Genomic DNA, 23352 nt, shown 5'->3' with positions numbered 1-23352 from the left:
CTCAGTTGTGTCTGACTCTTTGCGACCCCATGAATCACAGCACGCCAGGCCTCCCTGTCCATCACCAACTCCTGGAATTCACTCAGACTCAGGTCCATCGAGTCAGTGATGCCATCCAGCCATCTCATCCTCTGTCGTCCCCTTCTCCTCCTGCCCCCAATCCCTCCCAGCATTCGAGTCTTTTCCAATGAGTCAACTCTTCGCATGAGGTGGCCAAAGTACTGGAGTTTCAGCTTTAGCATCATTCCTTCCAAAGAACACCTGGGGCTGATCTCCTTCAGAATGGACTAGTTGGATCTCCTTGCAGTCCAAGGGACTTTCAAGAGTCTCCTTCAACACCACAGTTCAAAAGCATCAATTCTTCCGTGCTCAGCCTTCTTCACAGTCCAACTCTCACATCCATACATGACCACAGGAAAAACCATAGCCTTGACTAGACAGACCTTTGTTGGCCAAGTAATGTCTCTGCTTTTGAATATGCTATCTAGGTTGGTCATAACTTTTCTTCCAAGGAGTAAGTGTCTTTTAATTTCATGGCTGCAATCACCATCTGCAGTGATTTTGGAGCCCAAAAAAACAAAATCTGACACTGTTCCCACTGTTTGCCCATCTATTTCCCATTAAGTGATGAGAAAGGTCAAGAACAATTCCTGGGTTCCAGTATGTGTGACCAAGTGGGTGGCAGTGCCATCCACCAGCTCAGGGAGCCCTGGAGGAGAGGCAGGCTTAGAAGTGCATATAAAGAATTTGATTGAGGGCAGTGGAGATTGTGTGTGTGTGTGTATACATTAAGTCACTTCAGTTTTGTCTGATGCTTTGCAATCCTGCAGTCCACCAGGCTCCCCTGTCCATGGGATTCTCTAGGCAAGAATACTGGAGTGGGTTGCCATGCCCTCCTTCAGGGGATCTTCCCGACCCAGGGATCAAACCCTCTGTCTCTTGCCTCTGCTGCCTTAGCAGGCATGTTCTTTACCACTAGCACCACCTGGGAAGCCAGTGGGGATCTCAGCCTGGAAATGAAAAGAAATTAGGGCCAGAATATAGATTGGGCTAAAGCTGAAACTCCAGTACTTTGGCCACCTCATGCAAAGAGTTGACTCATTGGAAAAGACTCTGATGCCGGGAGGGATTGGGGGCAGGAGGAGAAGGGGACGCAGAGGATGAGATGGCTAGTTGGTTTCACCGTCTTGATGGATGTGAGTTTGAGTGAACTCCGGGAGTTGATGATGGACAGGGAGGCCTGGTGTGCTGCAATTTGTGGGGTCGCAAAGAGTCGGACACGACTGAGTGACTGAACTGAACTGAACTGACTGTTTCATGGAAATTTAAAACAGAGGTGCCAGAAGAGTAGTCAGCGTTGTCAGATACTATAGAGAATTTAATAAGATGAAGACTTTAAAAAGGCCATCAGATTGGACAGTTGGAAGGTCACTGATAACTTCAAGAGCGGTATCAGTAGATGTAGGTTAGAGTAGAGCCTCCTCGTGGTTGAGTTGGAGAGCGAACAGGTCCGAGGCTGCAACTGTCCAGCCAAGATCACTCCTCTCTCCTTTCCCAGAGCTCCTCCTTGGAAGCTGAGATCTGATCTTCTCTTCCACCTCCCTCCTTAAGCTTTCTCCAACCAGGGTGTCGGAGCTGAGACTGTAATGGGGGACAAATATTCTAAGATCCTTGGGTCTCTAATGGGAGAGGGGAACCTGATGTTGGTGAGCAAGGTATCATGAAGAGTGTCACAGAACCACAGGTGGGACCAGCCCAGAGACCTGTCTCCAGAGGGGAGGAAGATGAAACATGTAGGTCTCTGTGTATGTGGAAACTCTGGACCAGGGGGCTGAGGCAGGACGGGGAGCAAAGGCCTCGAAGGACCAGTGAGTCAAGCATGGAATTAGCCAGGAGACTTAGCCCCCGCTGAGAGAGTGGCATCTGACAAAGTGTGGGGATGGAGAGAATCTGACAGTAAACTGATGTTCACTGGAAATTCCGGGAAGGATGCTTCATTTTCTTAGAGCACAGGGACTTGGCAGCGCTTGTGATCTTGAAAATAGCAGGAAGGCGACAGTTAATGAATTAAGGGATAGCATAAAGATACTTAACTCGTACTTGTGGGGCAAAAAAGTGGTCTTTCAGATACTGTGGTGGAAAGGGATCAGATACCAGGCTTCTAAAAAATTGAAAATAATTGCCTGGGCTCCCTTTAGGGAAAGGATGGGGCCAAAGACTAAGGGATCCCAGACAGTTTGGAGCTGCAAAGCCCAGGAGAGAGACTTGTACTTTGGAGCAAGTTGGAAGCAAAGTTCAGGATAAGGGACCTCCTGCCTTAAGCCTGGGGACCAAGGAATTATCCGTAAGATCTAGCAGATTTCCTGCCATCTCCCATACACACCCTCGGCCTCAGCTTCTCCTGCCCGCACTGCCCATCTCAGCCCACTAGGTGACAAGGCTCCAGGGTGAGGCTGGGGCCTTGTTCGGAAGCCTTGAGAGCCATGAGTTCCTACCAGAATCCCTGCTCAGGAGCCGTCTTACGTCCATGGCCAGAGACACAGGCCCTCAAACTTTCCCAGTGGTGGGGACGGGCTTGGGAGGACCAGTGCAGGGGACAAGCTGACACCCCGATCTGGTTGAGCGCCCAGGCGGGCCTCACCAGGTGATGGTCCTGCCGGGGGTCAGGCCGGGGGTGCGCCCAGGTCCTAATGGATGGGGGCTTCCTCCAGCACCCCTGCCGTATGAATTCCTGGGCCAGATGGTGCCCTGTGGGCCCCAGGTCGGATCTGGCGAGGTGGGGGCCTGGTTCCCAAGCCCTCCTGGGGTCACAGGCACCCTCCCCCGGCCTGACTTAGTCCCCGGCAGTGCGCCCAGACGCCAGCACTGCCAGAAGACCTCTGGCCGCAGAGAAAGAGATGGGGCAGCTGGTGAAGGGGCTGAGGCGCAAGAGGCAAGACCTTGGGGTACCCACAGGCCCACGTGGGGTTTGCCATGGGGGCTCTGTTGGGAAAGGTGCTGAGCCAGATGACCACCTGCCACTTGGAGGCCCAGCCGCTGAGCCTCGCCAACAACGTGCAAGCTGAAGCCGCTGCTGAAAATGGGGCTGGAGCAAAGTGGACACTGAGAACCTTCTGGGCTTCTGCAAAATGATGATCCTGCAGCACGCTCGAAAATGCAGACAGGCATGCAGGAAGAGATGCGTAGGAAACAGCCTGGAGAAACACTCCCTGCAGTGGCCGAAGCCCGCACCCCAGCAGGCCATCGCTGGGCAGCTCTGGCTGTAGAAGGACTGGGTCCGAGTTTGATTCTATAACTGGAGTGAGATGGGCAGTTGGCCAAGCCCTGATTTCTCCCCACTGCTGGGCCTCCGTTGGCAGGGAGACCAGTGTGCTTTTCCCTGACATCAGGACTCCATTTTGGCTCGCCCCCAACTATGGGGGACCCTACTTTGCACACTCGTACTGCTCTGCACCATTTCCTCTCTGCCCCAGCCACCATCCTGTGCCTCCCCAGTCTTTCCAGCTGAGGGGCCCTCATTCCTGGTCAGGGCCAACCTGGGGAAACGGGTCTCTGGGGTTCACTTCAAGGCATTTAGCATGAAGCGCTCCATCAGTTGAAAAAAGTAATACATAAGAATACATAAGGGAGGGAAATGGGAGCTCTTTAGGAAAATTGAGAAAGATGAGGTTGAAGTTTATTGCTGCTTTGTCTTTTTCCCTGACCTTGGCTTTAAGGTACATTACAATACATAGGTGGATTTGGATTTTGTTTCTCTTTTTTACTAATTGAAAAGTCATTGTGTCTCTCATTCCTAGTGGTTATCAGTACACATGTTCTTATGAATACAACATTAAGCAGAAAGCTCAAGTCACAGAAGACTCTGTCAGTGTATCATTTCTAGCAAAACCAAGCCGAACTTTGAGTAAACAGAGTCCAGGATAATCGTTGCCTCCAGGGGAAGGTTTGAGGACGCAGTAGAAAGAGCGCACAGAGCCCGCCCAGAGCCCATGATGAAACACAGGAGTTTGCTTGTTCTCCTCGCTTTCTTGAAAGATGTGGGTTTTTTTTTTTTTTCCTAATTCGCTTTTCAGCTACGTTTGGTTTATTCCCTGGGAATTACCCTTACTTTCTTTTGAGCTCAGAAATGCTTTTTAGAGGAGATTTGTGATAGTTGATCCTACACTCCCGGGTGGCTTTTTCAATGGTACATCTTAAATCACCTCTGTACGTATGTGCTTTTTCCTCAAATGCTGATGGTAGCCTTCAGCACATTTTCAGCGGGGACCGTGACTCTCTGTCGATCTACAATTTTAGAATTTAAGAAACACCTTCCCATTGGCCATCTTATTTTTAAGAGTTTTCCCTTGAAAACTAATAGGTAATTCCTGCTTTTCTTTGAGTCTGTATTTTCTGGGTGTCTAGCTCAGTACAGTAAAAAAATACTCTGAATCACTTATTACGTAAGTCTTTCAAATCCATACCAAATAATGTATTGAGTATTATTTTTATGCTTTTATCAATCCTTGGCATTTTAATTAGATTCCTATCATAAAAATCAATCTCTCCCTTCCCTAGAGGTTTTCCTACCTCTTGTCTAAGAAAACTTCTTAGTCCAAAACATTATTCTGCTCTTAAAGTAGCATCTAACCATTTTCTGTAATTTCATATTTTAAAAATGTAAGAACTATGCATCATTGTTTATTATACTAAAACTGTGTCCTAAGGATTTATTTTTTAGAATTATGACTTTCTTCTAGAAATAGTCTTTCTTATTAAAAGTACTAGCTTCCTTGGCAGAATTCATTTATGAAGTACTTTTAGGTTCAAAATTGTTTTATCGATGTAGAAAAATGTTTTTACAATGAAAACTACAATTTAATTCCAATAAAAATCCTAGTGGAATATGGGAATATTACTTGACAGAGTGATTCTAAACTGAAAACAGAAAAAAGGAAAAAAGAATTTTTGAAGGTAAGGAGTTAGGACCTTTTCTTACCAGATGCTATGAAACTACAATAATTTGAACACAGTGTTGTGGTCGTGATGAACAAAATAATAGAAACAAGTATTTAGCAAGTCCATCTGTGGTTGTATAAGTTGATAACCACCTTCATAAAAGACTATCGAGTAATTCATATGGGAAATGTTTAAAATGTGCTTTTCCTTTGGTCTATCATTTCAACTGTTAAGACTATTTATAAGAAAATATTGTTAGATGTGTGTAAAAATGTAGTGATAAAGGTGATCATCACAGCTTTTTTTTAAATTTTAAGAACAAAAATTAGAAACAAATCAATGTTCAGCAAAGAGTTAAGTAAAAAAGGAATTCCATTCATGGTGAAAATTGACAGACAGTTCAGAAGATTATTAAATGAGGCAGAACAGTTTGTTAAACTCTATGATGTCATTCTTTTATTTTTTACGGAAAAGTATATTAACACATATATACTGCAGATGGTGATTGCAGCCATGAAATTAAAAGACACTTACTCCTTGGAAGGAAATTACGACCAATCTAGATAGCATATTGAAAAGCAGAGACATTACTTTGCCAACAAAGGTCCATCTAGTCAAGGCTATGATTTTTCCAGTAGTCATGTATGGATGTGAGAGTTGGACTGTGAAGAAAGCTGAGCGCGGAAGAATTGATGCTTTTGAACTGTGGTGTTGGAGAAGACTCTTGAGGGTCCCTTGGACTGCAAGGAGATCCAACCAGTCCATTCTAAAGGAGATCAGTCCTGGGTGTTCTTTGGAAGGAATGATGCTGAAGCTGAGACTCCAATACTTTGGCCACCTCATGCAAAGAGTTGACTCACTGGAAAAGACTCGAATGCTGGGAGGGATTGGGGGCAGGAGGAGAAGGGGACGACAGAGGATGAGATGGCTGGATGGCATCACTGATTCGATGGACGTGAGTTTGAATGAGCTCTGGGATTTGGTGATGGACAGGGAGGCATGGCATGCTGCAGTTCATGGGGTTGCAAAGAGTCGGACATGACTGAACGACTGAACTAAACTGAACTGAACAGGGAAATATAATAGATATTACTGATGATTTTTTTTTAAATTTGCTTTGTGTATTGTACAATTTAAAAATGCAAGGAATATTCCTAAGTGAAGATTCCAGAAAATCTAGGATTCCTAAAAATACGCTTCTTCTAGTCTTTCATTATAAAGCGATGTTTCAGAATAATAAATCTGGTCTTTTCATTCTTACTCAGTTTTGTAGTTTCTGTAAAAGAAAAGGAATGCAATTCTCTAAATGATGGATTATTGGAACGTATCAGTTAGAAAGGCATTGCTAAAAAATTAGATTTTTTTAAATCAGATGCCCATTAATGTTAAAGAACTGTAGTGTAGCTCAGTGAGTGAAGACACCTGCCATATGTCTGTTTTCCTGTACAACATGGTAATTTACAATTGCAATTAGTGTGTTTATATACCTCGGTGAAGTTAACCTATATTTAGAATATAAGCCCAAATCATTTTCATGTTTCTGAATGTTTACTTTGCAATTTTAAAAAGCATTTGAAAATATCAAAATCCTGTGTATCACAGTAGTATTCTCCCTACTTGTCATGTTTGAAGAAGCCAAATGAGATCTATGGATTGTTAGATTTGAAGGCAGGGTCAGTTCCTGTGATTATAGCCCCAGCCAATTGAAAGATGATCTGTCATGAAGTAAATCTACCCCAGTACTCAGTAAAATCATAAAACAAGGTATTAGCATTATCATGATTACCACCAGTGAAGAGAAATGTAACGAGAAGCTTTGGGAAACTGTGGTTTACCCAAGGGGCTTCCTCCAGAAAACAGTTAGCAGGTTGGTATGTTGGGCTGCTGGTCTACCACCTCACTCTTTAGCTATGAGCTCTGCTGTGATTTCTGCCAGTGGCAAAATCAGCTGCTTTGGCATTGAACTTGAGTTTCTTAGGTTTCCTTCCCCAGCTTCCAACAAAATTCTAAATACAAACCAGCTTTACTTATTGCTATTGATTCTTCTATTGACTGCCTGCCAAAGACTATGTTCAGAAAACGAAAAATTGAGGCCTTCCATTGATTTAAAATCAATGTTCTCTTCTAAATCTATGCAACCTGTTTAACATATCATGTCTTCTTTTCCAAAGGAGTAACTAAACTATTTAACAATTAGTCCTCTTCTTCCTCCTTTTAGAATTCTGTGCACTGACCGGGGAGGTGTATAAGCTGTGTTAAGTTGCATTGTTGTCTTGGAGTAGATGATAATGCCCCTGAAACAGCTGTAAGACTTTGGATATTATTGACTGAGTAGTGGGCAAGTCTTATTATATGCCATTTTATTAAAAGAGAATTCGTTTTAACATATCACATATTGGTTTGCTTGGGCTGCCATAACACAGTACTGTAGCTCGGGTGGCTTAAAGAATAGAAATTATCTGTTTCATGGTTCTGGATGCTAGACGTCTGAAAGCTAAGTGTTGCAGAATTGCTTCCTCCTGAGGGCTCTGAAGGAAGGCTCTCTGTTTCAGGTTTGCAGGTGGCCACCTTCCCCCCATCTCTTCACATTGTCTCCCTAGTGTACATATCTGAGTCCAAGTTTCCTCCTCTTAGAAGGACACCAGTCCTTAGATTAGGGGATGGACGTGAGTCTGAGTGAACTCCAGGAGTTGGTGATGGACAGGGAGGCCTGGCGTGCTGCGATTCATGGGGTCGCAAAGAGTTGGACATGACCGAGTGACTGAACTGACCTAAATATCTTTGTAAAGATCCTGTCTTTAAATAAGGTCATGTTTGGGGGAATTAGAACTTCAACACAGAAATTTTTATGGGGTGCAATTCAGCTCATAACACCATCCTAATTAAAATTTAAGCTAGATTCAGTTATTTGTTAATGTAAACATTAAACAAACGTGATGACAACTTGTGATAAATATGATGAGGTATCAGGTATCAGGGGTCTTCATGTTGATTTAGAGTTATAGTTCTCTTGTTACATGGATATTGCCTCTGATAAAAATCAACTGTTAACAAATATTCTCAGCCAGAGGAGGTTTGGCCCCATAGCTTAAGGCATGGTTTGGAAGACAGGCCAAACTTTTGGGTTCAAAAATCTCAGCTCAGTAACCTACCATCTCTTGCTTGAAATGACTTCCTTCTTTCAGCCTCAGTTTCTCATCTGTGAAATAATGTCTAGCAATCCGCAGGGTGAGGGAGTTGATAAACAGATAAAATTAGGTCATGTGAAAAGAAACCCCTAGGAATTCCCTTAAACAGTAGACACCCAATAATTTTTCTCTCTATTGTATTTTCACTGTACCTCATCTGGGAATTTTTTTTATAGCTCATAAATCACTCTTTTGCATCTTAGGAAATTTTACATAGTAAGTGCTCACTGACTGTTAGCCAAAACTAAAGACATGAAAGAACAAAAAAGACTGTCGTCTCAGTTGCTGGAAAACTTACTATCTGACATTGGGAAATGACTTTGGAACTGTAATAATTGGAAGGCAGCTACGAAGTTTGCTTCCTTGGTTGTCAACTGACAACTAGGTAGGGGGGCCGATTCTGATTTGAAGGATTTAAATAGAGACTGTCTGAAAACCGATATAATGTTGTACAATTGAAAGGAATCGTCTCTGAAGTTGTTCCCAGCCTCTAATAATTATATGAGTCTCCATAGGCAAGCACAGAACAGTGCCCTGCAGATTGGATATGGCCACAAGGATGGAGTACAGGAGTGGGCAAAGGGTGTGACACTGCTCCCCATACCGTGGCGACCGCTGAGACCTCTCCTTCCTGGTCTCCTGCTCGATTGCAATCGTCCCTCCCAAATGCAAGCCCAGTCCTGCCTTTATTCATGTTATTTCTTCACTGAGCACTCACTAGCTTTTTTGTCCAGAGCCCACTATATTCGTTTGCTAGGGCTGCCATAATAAAGTACCACAGACTGAGTGGCTTAAAGAACAAATTTATTGGCTCCCAGTTCTGGAGACTGCCATGCAAGGTTAGGGTATGCGCAGGGTCGGTTCTCTCTGGGGCTAAGTCTTAGATATGTCCCTGGCCTCGCCCCTTGGCTTTTACGTGACCATCTTCTCTTTATGTTGTCTTTCCTCTGTGCGTTTTTCTGTGTTCAACTTTCCCCCTTTCATAAGGACACCAGTCACATTGGATTAGAGCCCACCCTAATGACCTCATTATAACTTCTTTTCTTCTGTAAAGACCCTGTCTCCAAATAATGTCAACTTCTAAGGTATTGAGGGTTAGGACTTCAAGATATAAATTAGGGGGGGAACCCAGTTCAACCCGTAACACCTACCACTCCTGACAGAAAATATAAGGTGTGAGTTTGGAAGCGGTGGGGAGCAGTGTAGGAACACAGAGAGACTTGTTTATTTTTTCCTGCAAAGGAGTTAAATAAGAGGGCTATGATGAAAGTCTGAAAGTGAAAGTCGGTCAGTTGTATACAACTCTTTGCAACTCCTGCCAGGTTCCTCTGTCCATGGAATTCTCCAGGCCAGAATACTAGAGTGGGTTGCCCTTCTCTTCTCCCAGGGATCTTCCCAACTCCAGGATAGAGCCCATTGCAGGCAGATTCCTTAATATCAGAGCCACCAGGGAAGGCCAAGAATACTGGAGTGGCTAGCCTATCCTTTCTCCAGGGGATCTTCCCGACCCAGGAATCAAACCAGGGTCTCCTGCATTGCAGGCAGATTGTTTACCAGCTGAGCCACAAGGGAAGCCTGCAATGGAAAGGAAAGAGCATTAGCCACGGAGCCAGACAGTCCCAGATCTGCGTTCTATCCCTAGGTCAGAAAACTTGCAAGAAAAATAACGTTTTCCCCTTACCAATGAATGACTTTATGGAGTGAAGAATTGCAGTAGCTACTTATTTCTGTTTTAGGAGCACAATAACTGTACTCTCATCAGTGAGATTGAGAAGCGTTATCTTAGGAAGAAAATCTGGGAAATTTTGATAAAGATATGATTCTTACTTTCCCCAGAAAAATTGATATGTGTGCCTATTGAGAAAACCCTGTCACTCTCTGCTAAGCCTTGCCAGCCAGTAATTTCATCAAGCTAATGTAACAGGACAGTCAAGTGACTTGCCTTTAATTTGTTGTGATTGTATTATATTTATGAAAAGCAGAGCTAAAACAGCTGATAGCAAGTGTTTAGACACTGATTGTTTCATAAATAGTTTTAAGAACATTGCTAAATCTAAGTAGACACTGAGTAAGTTTGCTCACTATGTGAAATGTAAATCATTCTTTCTGTAATCATGTCATTAAACACATGCAAATATTATAAATGATTACCTCATTTCAAACATATTTTTATGGCACCTGTCTGCTTGCTAAATATGTATTGCCTTTGAGATTTAAACAGAAGAGGTGGGAAAAGACTTACCATATAGGGATTTATTGTGGTGTTCTTTTCTCTCCTGGAAAGGCAATCACAGCAGCACCACAGGTAGAAAAGAATGTTTTGCTGCCTCTGTGTCACTTCATTAAAGCAGTGAATCTAAAGCCGTACATTTTGTCTTCTGGGCCACGAAATTTTAAGTAAAACACTAACAAGAATGTTACGCTTTTAAATGAAAAGTGAAAGAATCTTTATCCTTTTTATTCAAGTTTCCAGAAATGGCACACTCCATAAAAAATATATATCATTTTTATTTTTGAACTGAGTTCCTTGCATTAGTCAATAAACAATTTATTTGGTGAATATTCTCTGTGCACATATATGCACCATGTGAACATTTAGGAAACAGAAGGTGCTTGAATTTGTGAGATTTAAATATTTTCTCACAGTTGATCCAGTGATACTGCAGTTGAAATAAAACCACATTTAAATGAAATAACACTTTCTGCTAAAAAGCACATATACATTTTCTGTCATTGTTTTAGTGAGGACAGCAGTAATCCGAGTTACTCAGTGGAATACCTTGTATTAAAAATCAGTATGTTTGCTTCTGTATGCATTCTAAGACTCGCTCACAGAGCTCTACCTGTCCTGATCACAAATGTACATGTACATTAAATTACATTATCTGACCACACATATTTTATGATGCCCCTACTCTTGCAAATATTATTCAGTTCTGCAATGATTGATTTCTCATTTGTTCTAAAAACATGTGCATGTACATACTACTAACAATATTCATATTTTAAGTACATCAGGTAAAATATGAGCTACGTAGATCAGAGGTGCTATACCAGAACGTGAAAAGCAAAAGGATAGTGCCAGCAGAGCAGCTTTGGGCCATCTTTCAGAAATCCTTGCTGTAGCCCCAAACCAACTCCTGTTTTCCCCTCGTTCCCTGCCCTCACATTCTCGTAAGCAGCAGCATTATCCCCTATACTCCCTCGGCGATTAAACATCTACTAAGTACCTGTTAGGGGCTAGGCCCTGAGGGTCAGAATGAGGCAAGGCACACATAGGTTGGCTAGACGAAAGAGGTGAGAAAAACCCAGGATCACCTCACCAGTGGCCAGGGTTAGAGGAAAGGACAGAAGGAGGACCCAGAGGAAGAAGCGCTTGAGCACAGGGATGACTAGGGCTAAGACTTGAAAGATAACTAGGAGCTGTTAAGTGGAAGGCGCGAGAAGAGAGAGGAGAGACACCGAGTCAGGAATGGGAGAAAAAGTGAAAAGACTTGGTTTTGACTAGAAATCTAGGCTATGATTAGTTACTGCAACTGAGAGTTAAATTCAAGGGCTAAAATTGCAACAACTATGGCAAAAAGTTAGATAGATTGTACTCAGTACATGAAACTAATTACATAGATCTTTCAGAATGCATCGGAAAAATATTTGCTCAACATTAAGTGTAAAGATTAATATATCGATCTTAAGGAGACATTGAACAGCATAACAGATGATCTCTTTAATTGTAGTGCTTCTGTTGATTTGTTGTCATCTAAGACACAAAATCTTTCTTCGGGTGACCGGTCCTTATATTGACTTATGGCAGATAGCCTCAGTCTTAATACTAAGACCAAGGTTCTGAAGGCCTTTCTTTCAAGAAATAAAATAATTTTGTACTAGCGTAAAGCTTACAGATGGTTTGCCTTTGCACTGCTGATCAGCAAATCTAGAAAAGCTAACAGTCGGCAGATCCACTGGCCTGTTCTTCTCAAGAGTCAGTTGTCTCCTCTAGGCTTTGATAAAAAGTTGTCTATCAGCTCCTTTATGTTTACTGAGAAATCATAAGAAACACTGGGAAGAGTTTAATTGAAAAAACCATCAGGTACCAAAGACGGTGTCTTAAGTAAGTAGCCTAGTGCCTGATACTGGAGATAGAAATAAGTAAATGTACATACCAAACAACTGATTTAAGATAAATAATCAATTCATCTCTGTTTCATTCTCATATGAAATAAAAATGAGTGATATATCCCTTTACAGAGTCACTCTGAGAAGTAAAAAACAAACAAGCAAGCAAGCAAAAACTCTTAAGAATTATTGAAAACTACTTAGCAAGGCATAAAGAACAACTCAATGCTTAATAATGCTTTTTAAAATAAAATTTAAAGCCTGTAGATCTTTATTAAGTCCAATTTGCTTCCATCTGTGAATATTGAAATGCTTTGATATATATATATATAGCAATCTTCGTAAAACTTTCTAAAATGAGTTCTTAGTTCAGTTCAGTTCAGTTCAGCCGCTGAGTCGTGTACGACTTCACAACCCCATGAATCACAGCACGCCAGGCCTCCCTGTCCATGTATAGAATTTGAAAAAGATTAAATTTTTTCCCCCAGATCAGGCAAACTTACCAGTGTCAGAAGCCATCAGAAACGCGTAAGTCTTGGCACCCTTGAAAGTGTTAGTCATTCAGTCATGCCCAGCTCTGCAATCCCATGGACTGTAGCCTGCCAGGCTCCTCTATCCATGGAATTCTCCAGGCAAGAATACTGGAGTGCGTAGCCATTCCCTTATTCCCTTCTCCAGGGGATCTTCCCAGCCTAGGGATCAAACCCCAGTCTCCTGCAGTGCAGGCAGATTCTTTACCATCTGAGCCACCAGAGAAGCCCTTGACACCCTTGCTTTGTCCTTAAACACTGAGCGACACTTTTTAGCTTGTTATTTCAGCAGACAAATTTTGTTTTGAAGACAGGTCAAAAGTCTATTAAGGTGCAGCACTGATAGTCTGTTTCTTATGAATTTATGTCACTTATGAAAATCCCTGAAATACTAAAACAGTTACTAGGTAAATAATTTTGAGAGGTCTGCTTGGGTGGACTCATGTTTGGGGCATTCCACTGGGCAGTTGCCTTTTTAGACCCTTACCACCGAGAACAGCTTGAAGGTAGACAGCCTGAAAACTTAAGGTTTCTAAAAGTTAACTATGTTGGAATTTGATAAGATATTTAGAAAGTAGGGGATAAGTAATTATTTTGAGAACAGAGATATTTTTATTGGAGTTCTTTATAACTCAACTTGAAGTGGAATATAGCTCATTCGAATCGTAATGCCAGATGACAGTTATTTTCCAGTCAGTTCTTAAAGTGGTTTACATGTTATAGTTCAAGCAATATGAAAATTCATTCTGGAAAAAGCATCTGTTGTCCAAGGCCTTCTGTTTTCTTAACCAAGAGAAATAGCTGTATGTAGCTGTCAGTTGTTTATTAGTGAATTGTATATTCAGGGCATTATCTGCAACAAAGCCATGATCTTAGGCCAGCTTTCTCTTGCTTCCCAGTACATTTCTGTGCCAGTTTTTACCCTACCAAGCTCTTGTGCCAATGCAAACTACTTTTAATTGTGCCTAGAAAAACATCAGGAGAATAAATTATTCCTCCTCTCCCTCTGCCCCTCTCCCTTCATTATTTTAAAGTATTAGAAAACTCAGTATAAATTACTTTGGCTTACCCTTTCAGTTACCTATAGCATTTACATGGATAATCCAGAAAGTTCTTGCCCTTCAGTTCAGTTCAGTCTCTCAGTCGTGTGCAACTCTTTGTGACCCCATGGACTGCAGCATGCCAGGCCTCCCTGTCCATCACCAACTCCCAGCACTTGCTCAAACTCATGTCCATCGAGTTGGTGATGCCATCCAACCATCTCACCCTCTGTTGTCCCCTTCTCCTCCCGCCTTGAATCTTTCCCAGCATCAGGGTCTTTTCCAATGAGTCAGTTCTTCGCATCAGGTCTTGCCCTTAAACATGTATTAACATTTTGAAAAAATGCCACTATTAAAATTTACTGAGTAATTATTTTACAGATTTAAATGCATATGTGAAAATTCAAATGTGCACGCATAAATACAGAAGTTGGAAAACAGAGTAGAATATAATCTACTCTTTTCAATTACTGTGTTAGTACAGACTCTTCAAATTGCATAAGTCCACTTCAGGCTGCTTACCAAAAATAAACAGCAATTTATTGATTAATGTAAATGGGAAAACCCAGGGTTCGATCTGCTTCTGGCACTACTAGAGTCTAAGGCTCAAACTGTTACCAAGACGCTTCCTCTATCTCCTTCGCTACTTTCCTTTGCCTGTTGACCTCATTCTTTCTTGCCTGCAGACAGAGATGTCTTCACACAGAAAGAGAGGGTAGATACAAGCAGGTGTAGCATCTTCTATTCAGCATTACGCCTGAGAAAAAGCTCAAGTATCCGAATAAGAATCTTAGTGAAAACTGAAGACTGGCCCTGATGGGGTACCATGAGGATCCCTGAACTCATCCCTGGAACCAAAGAGATTGAACTAATAGGACCGAACCCACTGTGACTGGTCAGTCTGGGCCAGCCACATCTATGAGGAGGTTGGGACTGGGGCAGGACGTGGTCATTAACAGCCCAGCAAAAGGCTATGTGAGTTGAAGAGTGCTTCCCCAGAGAAGGGTTTTGTATATGTCCACTACAGCTGTCCTGTCAGTTTCTCTAGGCTCTTGGAAGATTTAACGTATGTGCCACAATCAGATGCTTATGTTATCTGATGCACAGAGAAGAGAAATGTGGGATATCTAAATACAAGAAGAGTCTACGTTTTGAACACTCAAACTGATCCCTCAGCAGACTGTTATTCAAGTTTGTGATTGTATAATAGTTTCCCCATGGGTCATTTTGCTGTGTTTACTGATTCCTGCTTGCCACTGTGTGGAGGGCTTCCTTGCAGTATTACTCCTGTGGGTGCTTGTGAGTCCTAGGGTGGCATTTACGCACCTATATCCTAAGATAGCTTAATAGGATCTGTACCATAGATCAGTGTTAACATTTGAACACACACAGACAGTCCACTAGTTCTTCTGTTAATCCTGCTTTATCCACTGGTGCCATCAAATTAATCTTTTCAAGGGAGAGCAGCTGATATGTGCAGGTTACTTTTCGCAGTATTTAATATCTGTCTTGGTCATACTCTGATTTGGTATTTATCTTCTAATACATAACAACGTTGGGTTGCCCAAAAAGTTCATTCAGGTTTTTCTGTAAGCTGTTACAGAAAAATCCAAACTAACTTTTCGGCCAAACCAATATATTGTTGTCATCTGTTTTATAGAAATTTGGGGGGATTACCAGGGTTCTGTATTTCTGGAAAAAGTGTCCCTCAACTCTCACAGATAATGTATTATGCTTTATTTTTAAAAGTACAATGGAAAAAATAAAAATCTGGGACCTATTTTGTTATTCATCAATTATTTTTGTATCTAAATGAAATAATACAAATTCTTACAATCTGGTTGCTTTTATTCTTTTCTCCAGTTCTGGTTTTCTCCTTCTCATTCCCCTGATTATTTGATTGTGCATGATCTCCTCATCATCTGCCTTAAATCCTTGGTGGAAAGAAGTCTTAGTTAATCAACAAATTAGACAAGCAAACTGAAATCACAAATGAATCAGTTGCTCTTCCTCCTCTTCTGTCCTCAGAGAAGATAGAAAATATATGATCAGTTCAGTTCAGTCGCTCAGTCGTGTTCGACTCTTTGCAACCCCATGGACGCGAAGCACGCCAGCCCTCCCTGTCCACCACTGACTCCTGGAGCTTAAACTCATGTCCATCAGGTCAGTGATGCCATCCAACCATCTCATCCTCTGTTGTCTCCTTCTCCTCCCACCTTCAATCTTTCCCAGCATCAAGGTCTTTTCAAATGTCAGTTCTTTGAATCAGGTGGCCAAAGTATTGGAGTTTCAGCTTCAACATCAGTCCTTCCAATGAATGTTCAGGACTGATTTCCTTCAGGATTGACTGGTTGGATCTCCTTGCAGTCCAAGGGACTCTCAAGAGTCTTCTCCAACACCACAGTTCAAAAGCATCAATTCTTCGGTGCTCAGCTTTCTTTATAGTCCAACTCTCACATCCATACATGACTACTGGAAAAACCATAGCTTTGACTAGATGGACCTTTGTTGGCAAAGTAATGTCTCTGCTTTTCAATATGGTCAGTGTCCCCTCAATGCTTTATATACAGTAAAAGTATTGCTGTCTCTCACAGATACGCATAAAAAGCTTATTCACTAGATATATTGTAGACCAGTCAGTTTATTATAAAATACTATATTTCATTGTGATTACAAGATGCAGTTTTAGCTACCTAAGGTCTAAATACATCTTGCAGTCCATGTGATAAGGTAGCATCATGTCATAGTCTAATTGGCAGTGTTTTTAAAGTGAAGTAAGGAAGAATCTTAAAATCAATGGCATTTTAGGTTTGACGACACAGAGTACTCTAATTATCTATCTTCATTTTCTCAGAGAGTTCCATCAAAGTCAAAATTCTGTGGTCAGCATCTTTTAAGAACACTGGGTTTGGTTTAAAGATTCTCTGTTGTAAAACTAAGTTTCTTTTTACAATGTTAACAGACACTCCCTAATGTGTCTGTTGTATAAAATCAGAATTTTGTTATTGTTATTTTTAACTCAGAGCTCACTTAGGTTAGCAACACTTTTTGATCATCATTTTCGCAAGGTTTTTTTTTTTTAATGCACAAAAAACACTGGTGTCCTTTAGATATTATTTATTTTTAATGTTTAGAAGTCATTCTATATGTTTCATTCAAAGCAAAAACAACATGATATTAAGAACCTACAACTGTTATATGTGAAACTATTTACATTAATCTCAATAACTCAGATATGACTCTTGCTTTAAATCTCTTTGGTATGTTTCTGTTCTGATTTACTGCCTGGTTTAAAGATTAATGTTACAGGGTAATTTACTGCAGCTTCACAGATGGTATTTGAATCTTTTGTAAATGGGCTTTGGAATCTATGCACAATTCTGTATAATGTTGGGTTAACATCAATGTAAATGTTGAACTTAATATGATTCTAAAAGATCGTGATAGAAATTTCATTATCCCTTTCTAAAAACCATAAATTTTGAGGGGATTTCATGGGCTAAGTATTTTTACTTCACTATCGTGGTTAAGGTATAACTAGCTCCTTATATTTGAAATCACCAGCCCCTATATGTTGAAAATAAACGTAAAAAATAAATTACCTGATTTTAACCTATTCTAAAGTTCTAGTCACAGGAGAAGTTACTGTTCTTATTTTTACAGCTTCCTACATGAAACGCTTTCTAGAATCCACAAACACACATTGCTTTTAGTGTCTTTTCCTTTGATGTCTATAAAAGACCCATTCAAAACTGGAGGTAAGTGCTCCTAATGTGCACAGCAGAATTTGGCTAATATAGTTTGAAGCTCTTAGAGATAACCTTTCTCTGCATGTCTTTTGAGGGGAAAAACTGGTACCAGCAATACCAGTTAAGCTGTAATTAGTGTAACTAACAACTAATAAGAAAGAGCAGACTGGAGGTCATTCTTAGGAATTTGAAGGTATTAACAGGTTAGGGTTGTAGGGCATGCTGTCCCCTGGCTTAATCTGTTGCCCTGGCTGGTGAGATTTGTTGAAGTCATTGGTGCCCTCTAACCCCGAGGTGTTGCACTCCCAAGATTTAGTGGTCACATGCCAAGCTCCTCTTTCCTGTCTAGTGAGATGACTTTGGGAATGGCAAATTCATTTTAAAGTTCTTGTTACAAATGCCTGCAGATTTTCAACCTTTTAATGTAGATAAAGGATTACAGATTAGTTTGCTTCAGTGTTCTTGTCCTACAAAGCCTTAGACTACACTGAAATTGGCATGTCGCTGCATTACAGAATATGATTTGTTGAGACCATTTACCATGTATTATAAGAAGAACAACTAAAATCCAACTATTAAATCAGATGTTGTGTAACTGATTCTAATACATACTGAATATTCCACTTTTCATGAGCCACTTCTTCAAATTTAATTGCCCACCAGTAGCTTTTGTTTATGTTTACAGTCAATTCTAATGCACTTAAAGAGTAAGAACTTTAACAGAGGAATAACCTTTTGTTTTCATGGGGTGTAGTTAACCTCTTTCTTCTAGTATCTGGCTTTGGATTCTTCCTCCTCTCATTACATGATACCAACACAAAAACAAAAGAAACGTAGAACTTTAATTGTTCTTTTCTTTTTCCTCTCAAGGTCTTGCCTATAAGGTTGTTTCTGTACCTGGAAAGTTTTATTTTTCTCTTTTAAAGCAATAAGCACCATGACAGCACTATTAAGAAAGTTGAAAGGAAGCTTTCCCTTTCAGCTGTTTTATGTTACTACCTTAAATCTCGTACTATCATAGGTATTATAAATTTTTTTTTACTATAGATTATTTATTACTCATGAAGAAAGCTGGGGCAGGCCCCAAAAGCAAAACAGAGCTTTTCATGTGAACTTAAAGGTGAAAAAAAAGAATATTTAAAATTCAAGTTATCCTGGGTCACTGGACACATGGACATCTAAATACTTAAAAGAGTATAGACTTAAACATCATAGTTCTCATTCAAGTACCACTAGAAATAATTAGGATGTATTCTTCCTTTGAGTCCTCCATCTCAGTGTTTTATGTGTATATTACTGGTAGTTTGTGGATGAACTGGGTTTTGTTTTGTTTTGTTTTAGTCATTGTTTATTCTTACACGTATTAGAAAAAGATATGAATAACACATGAAGCCTTTTTAATGGATATTATTGCTTTGGACTAGGCAAATTGAAAATGTGAGTTGATGTAAACAAAATACTAGGCATTTTAGTAGTGCTGTTAGTTCATGAATGTGGCAGAATGCATAAAAGTGTTACAAAAATAACTGGAGTTAGGGAAACAATGCTCTAAAGATGAAATTCCAAGAATCCTTTTTTCTAGTCAAGAATTCACAGGATAATCTAATTGCTTCATTTCTATTGGTCTTCATTTAATTTATGCGTATGCATGAGTGTACTTGGCAGTTTCATGTTTTGTTTCCAAAACAAGCCAGCTTCTCTAGGTTTTAGTCTTGGGTTAGATGGTGTCTAAGATTCCTTCCAGACAGTGTTATCAGTCCTCAGTTGATAAATTCCTCAAGGGTGAGAACCAAATATGTATAAAGAGTGAAAGTTGCTCAATCGTGTCTTGACTCTTTGCGACCCCACAGACTATACACAAGTCCATGGAATTCTCCAGGCCAGAATACTGGAGGGTTAGTCTTTCCCTTCTCCAGGGGATCTTACCAACCCGGGGATCGAACCCAGGTCTTCCACATTGCAGGCAGATTCTTTACCAGCTGAGCCACAAGGGAAGCCCAAGAATACTGAAGTGGGTAGCCTATACCTTCTCCTGAGGATCTTCCCAACCCAGCCATCAAACCAGGGTTTCCTGCATTGCAAGCAGATTCTTTACCAACCAAGCTATCAGGGAAGCCTGCTGTATAATTTGATCTAAGTACTAGTTAGCATCATGATGCCACCTGTCATCATTAATACATGCATTCCCATTGACTGATTCACATATTCTAACAACAGATATAAGAATGTTTTTGCAAATCCATGTGCTTTCTCCAAACTAACCAATAATCTTCATTGTCACATCAGTAATTTAAAACTTTTTAAGAATAGAGAGCAACGTGGTGCTGTTAGAGCTCACACAGACACCAGTCTTTTCTCATGCTTGGATTTCCTGAGAAGTGACACCAAGGACAGTATTGGAAAGTCTTATTTTTTTCCTCTTCCATACTATCTTACGATTAACTATGAGAGTAAGACATCAAAGCTGAACTGACTTCAAAGCCTGTAACACTTATGGTTTCCAGCTATTACTGTAACCAGCCGCGTTGGCCTGACAGCAATTCATCTTACAGAGCTGCCGCACGAGGATCCACCCCTCAGCTTCCTGCCTTCCCCTTTCCCAAAGCTACCAAATTAAAAACCACCCCCAAAATGAATCTCGAAGTTAAACCAGTCCAAAGAGTTAGCATATTTGCTTAATTTCAGGATTTTATGACTAAAAAATAGACCATATTTATTTATTTATTGACTTTTCCCAAAACATACCACAGGGCCTTAGGGCTATGTTCACATTAAATATATAATAGTCTTCATTATGTTTATTTCAAAATATAGTATACATTTGTAGGTAAGACGGTTTTATATATACCTGCCACTTTAGTTAGGTTCACAAAATAAAGTATTGAAGGGTGAGTCTGATACTTGGCCCAGAAATCAGTGAAGTTAGAAGGAATGCATTCTAAAACATGGATTGTCCATCATAAATGCTGGGAGTGTAGTTCTTGGAAGCACATGCTTTCTATAGTAAAAAAAAAATTTTTTTAATAATAAAGTTTCATGGATATATTGTTTTCCAGCAATATAAAAGTTAATATATTAAAATTTATTGGAGCTTCTCCTATATGTGTAACTAAATAGGTACTAAAATATCATTGAGGCTAGTTTCTTGAGAAATGTAGAATTAGCATCAGCTGAAGATTTTCAATTTTTATTTAAAAGACCCAGATAAAAATTTTAATTATTTTCCTGGAATCATTTGGTAAAGTTGCTGGTATGTATTCAGTTCCACGGGGCAGGTGGCAGGAGAGCCACTCTTGAACTCTGGTGAAATAGCATCCAGATCTTAAAGTTATAGCACCAAAGGACTCACAAAAGACTTACTAGATTTGATTGCGCATTATGGAAATTAAATAGGCTCAATATAATGATTGTATCTTTTGTGAAATGGAATGGATTGCATTGTAAACTAATGAGCTTTCCAGCTTCCAAAGCATTCAAGTAAAGACTCGATGACCACTGTTCAATAATCCAGTAGAAGGAATTCTTACATTTGGGAGGGATTAGACTAAAGAAACTGTAATATTGTAATATCCATTTCAATTCTAGAGTTCTTTGTTTCTAAAATTGAAGGATATGAAGAAATAGAGCTGAAGATTAAGTCGTGGTGGTAGCATGTGGCTGTTGTCCAGTAATTAGATGGGTTTTATAAAGAAAGACTCATAAATGGATGTCTTGAAGGGATTTGAAACAGAAAGGGCAAGATGCTTTAAGTAGATATGGGTGAACATCAAAATGAAGCATGTCTCTTCTAGTGTTGAAAGTCAGAAGAGAGGAACCTACTCTAAAATCCTCAGAAAAGAGGGCAAAAGAGAAAATGAGAAAGGGAGCTTTCTTTAAACACTAGGAACCCAAATGGATATTTAGAGTGCTAGAAATAGAAGCCAAGGTATTTTTATATCTGCAATAAAGTCCTTTAAGCAAAACAGGTAGGACACTGAAAAGTTAAAATTTTCACTTCCTGAAGAGCAGAATAATTGCAGAGGACTGAAAAAGCACAATGTGAGTATGGAATGATTAGACCCACTAACCAGTATGTTCCTTTGGTCCAGTTGCTGAATTTCTCAGGACCTCTCATTGGTAAATAGTGGGTAGGCAGATGATTTCCGTGATCTTTTTCCAGCTCTGAGATTCTCTCCTAGTGCTTTGATTAAGAGTGAATTAAGTATGCTCCCCATAGCCTGAGAATTCAGACAGACCACATGTTTCAGCTTGCCACACCTGGTTTACTCTGACCTATATAAAATAGATGGAAAATGGAAAACTCGGGATAATTTTTTAAAGATTCTGGTATTTGGGATTGTATACAAGTTACGAAGAAATCTCCTGTGTGGACAGATAAGAAGTGAAATGAAGAAATGAAGTAATGCTAAGAAAAAGTGCAGTTGGACCACTCCATTTGGGTTTAAAGAAATGATCAACTGTCTGAAGAAGACACACCAGAGACACCTGGCCGTGTTGCCTTAAGGACAGAGAAACAGGCATTTCTATCAGAAATGAATCCATAGATTTGATTTACCGGCAATAAAGTGATAGAAAAATCTCACTAATAATTGCTTTCCAGTAAAGAGGAAAGAGGTATTACCAAAGAACATTTAGAGAGGTGAGAAAAAGCTAGAAAATATTAAATCTATAAAGATGGAAATGTGGAAAAATAATTTGAATTGCCTTGTAAACCTATTAAGAAAAACCAATAACATATCAAGGCAGGTTTTCTCAGCAACAAGCCATTCTCCAGAAATAAAATAGATAGATCTTTTCTGTTGTTCTTAAAATAATTAAGCATTTTTCCAAAAGTATTAATTCTCTCCTTTCCTGGGAGTAGGCTATATACTAGGGCTTCCCTGATAGCTCAGTTGATAAAGAATCTACCTGCAATGTAGGAGACTCTGGTTCAATTCCTGGGTCTGGAAGATCTGCTGGAAAAGGGACAGGCTACCCACTCCAGTATTCTTGGGCTTCCCTTGTGGCTCAGCTGGTAAAGAATCCACCCACAATGCGGGAGACCTGGGTTCGATCCTTGGGTTGGGAAGATCCCCTAGAGAAGGGAAAGGTTACCCACTCTAGTATTCTGGCCTGTAGAATTCCATGGACTTGTATAGTCCATGGGGTTGCAAAGAGTCAGAAATGACGGAGCGACTTTCACACACAGGTTATATACTAGGGCCGTACAACTAACTGGGTTTATATGTATGACTTTTTCAATAATAATGAGATGACACCACTCTTATGGCAGAAAGTGAAGAAGAGCTAAAGAGCCTCTTGATGAAAGTGAAAGATGAGAGTAAAAAGTTGGCTTAAAGCTCAACATTCAGAAAACGAAGATCATGGCATCTGGTCCCATCACTTCATGGCAAATAGATGGAGAAACAGTGGCTAACTTTATTTTTCTGGGCTCCAAAATCACTGCAGGTGGTGATTGCAGCCATGAAATTAAAAGACACTACTCCGTGGAAGAAAAGTTATGACCAACGTAGATAGCATATTGAAAAGCAGAGACATTACTTTGCCAACAAAGGTCCATCTAGTCAAAGCTATGGTTTCTCCAGTGGTCATGTATGGCTGTGAGAGTTGGATTATAAAGAAAGCTGAGCGCAGAAGAATTGATGGTTTTGAACTGTGGTGTTGGAGAAGACTCTTGAGAGTCCCTTGGACTGCAAAGAGATCCAGCCAGTCCATCCTAAAGGAGATCAGTCCTGTGTGTTCATTGGAAGGACTGATGCTGAAGCTGAAACTCCAATACTTTGGCCACCTGATG

General features: G+C 40.4%; 1 protein-coding gene across 20 annotated transcripts in view; it reads left to right on the top strand.

Moving 5' to 3' along the window:
• The window catches only part of ARB2A (ARB2 cotranscriptional regulator A), a 407046-nt gene that overhangs the window by 293623 nt on the left and 90071 nt on the right, over positions 1-23352 (top strand). For 2 of the 20 annotated variants that reach the window (XM_060415998.1, XM_027970516.3), the window contains exon 11: positions 17473-17567. The exons of 17 other annotated variants lie outside the window; for them this stretch is intronic. In XM_060415998.1, the coding sequence (XP_060271981.1) occupies positions 17473-17522 (50 nt within the window). In that variant the 3' untranslated portion in view covers positions 17523-17567. Of the gene's footprint in view, positions 1-15837; positions 21946-23352 lie in introns of those variants that run through there. One more of the 20 variants, XM_060416000.1, reaches the window with a different exon arrangement.

The sequence above is a fragment of the Ovis aries genome, chromosome 5, assembly GCF_016772045.2.
Source record: "Ovis aries strain OAR_USU_Benz2616 breed Rambouillet chromosome 5, ARS-UI_Ramb_v3.0, whole genome shotgun sequence".
Classification (NCBI taxonomy): domain Eukaryota; kingdom Metazoa; phylum Chordata; class Mammalia; order Artiodactyla; family Bovidae; genus Ovis; species Ovis aries.
Note: the sequence above shows the minus strand (reverse complement) of the source record. Positions and strands in the feature narration are given on the sequence as shown.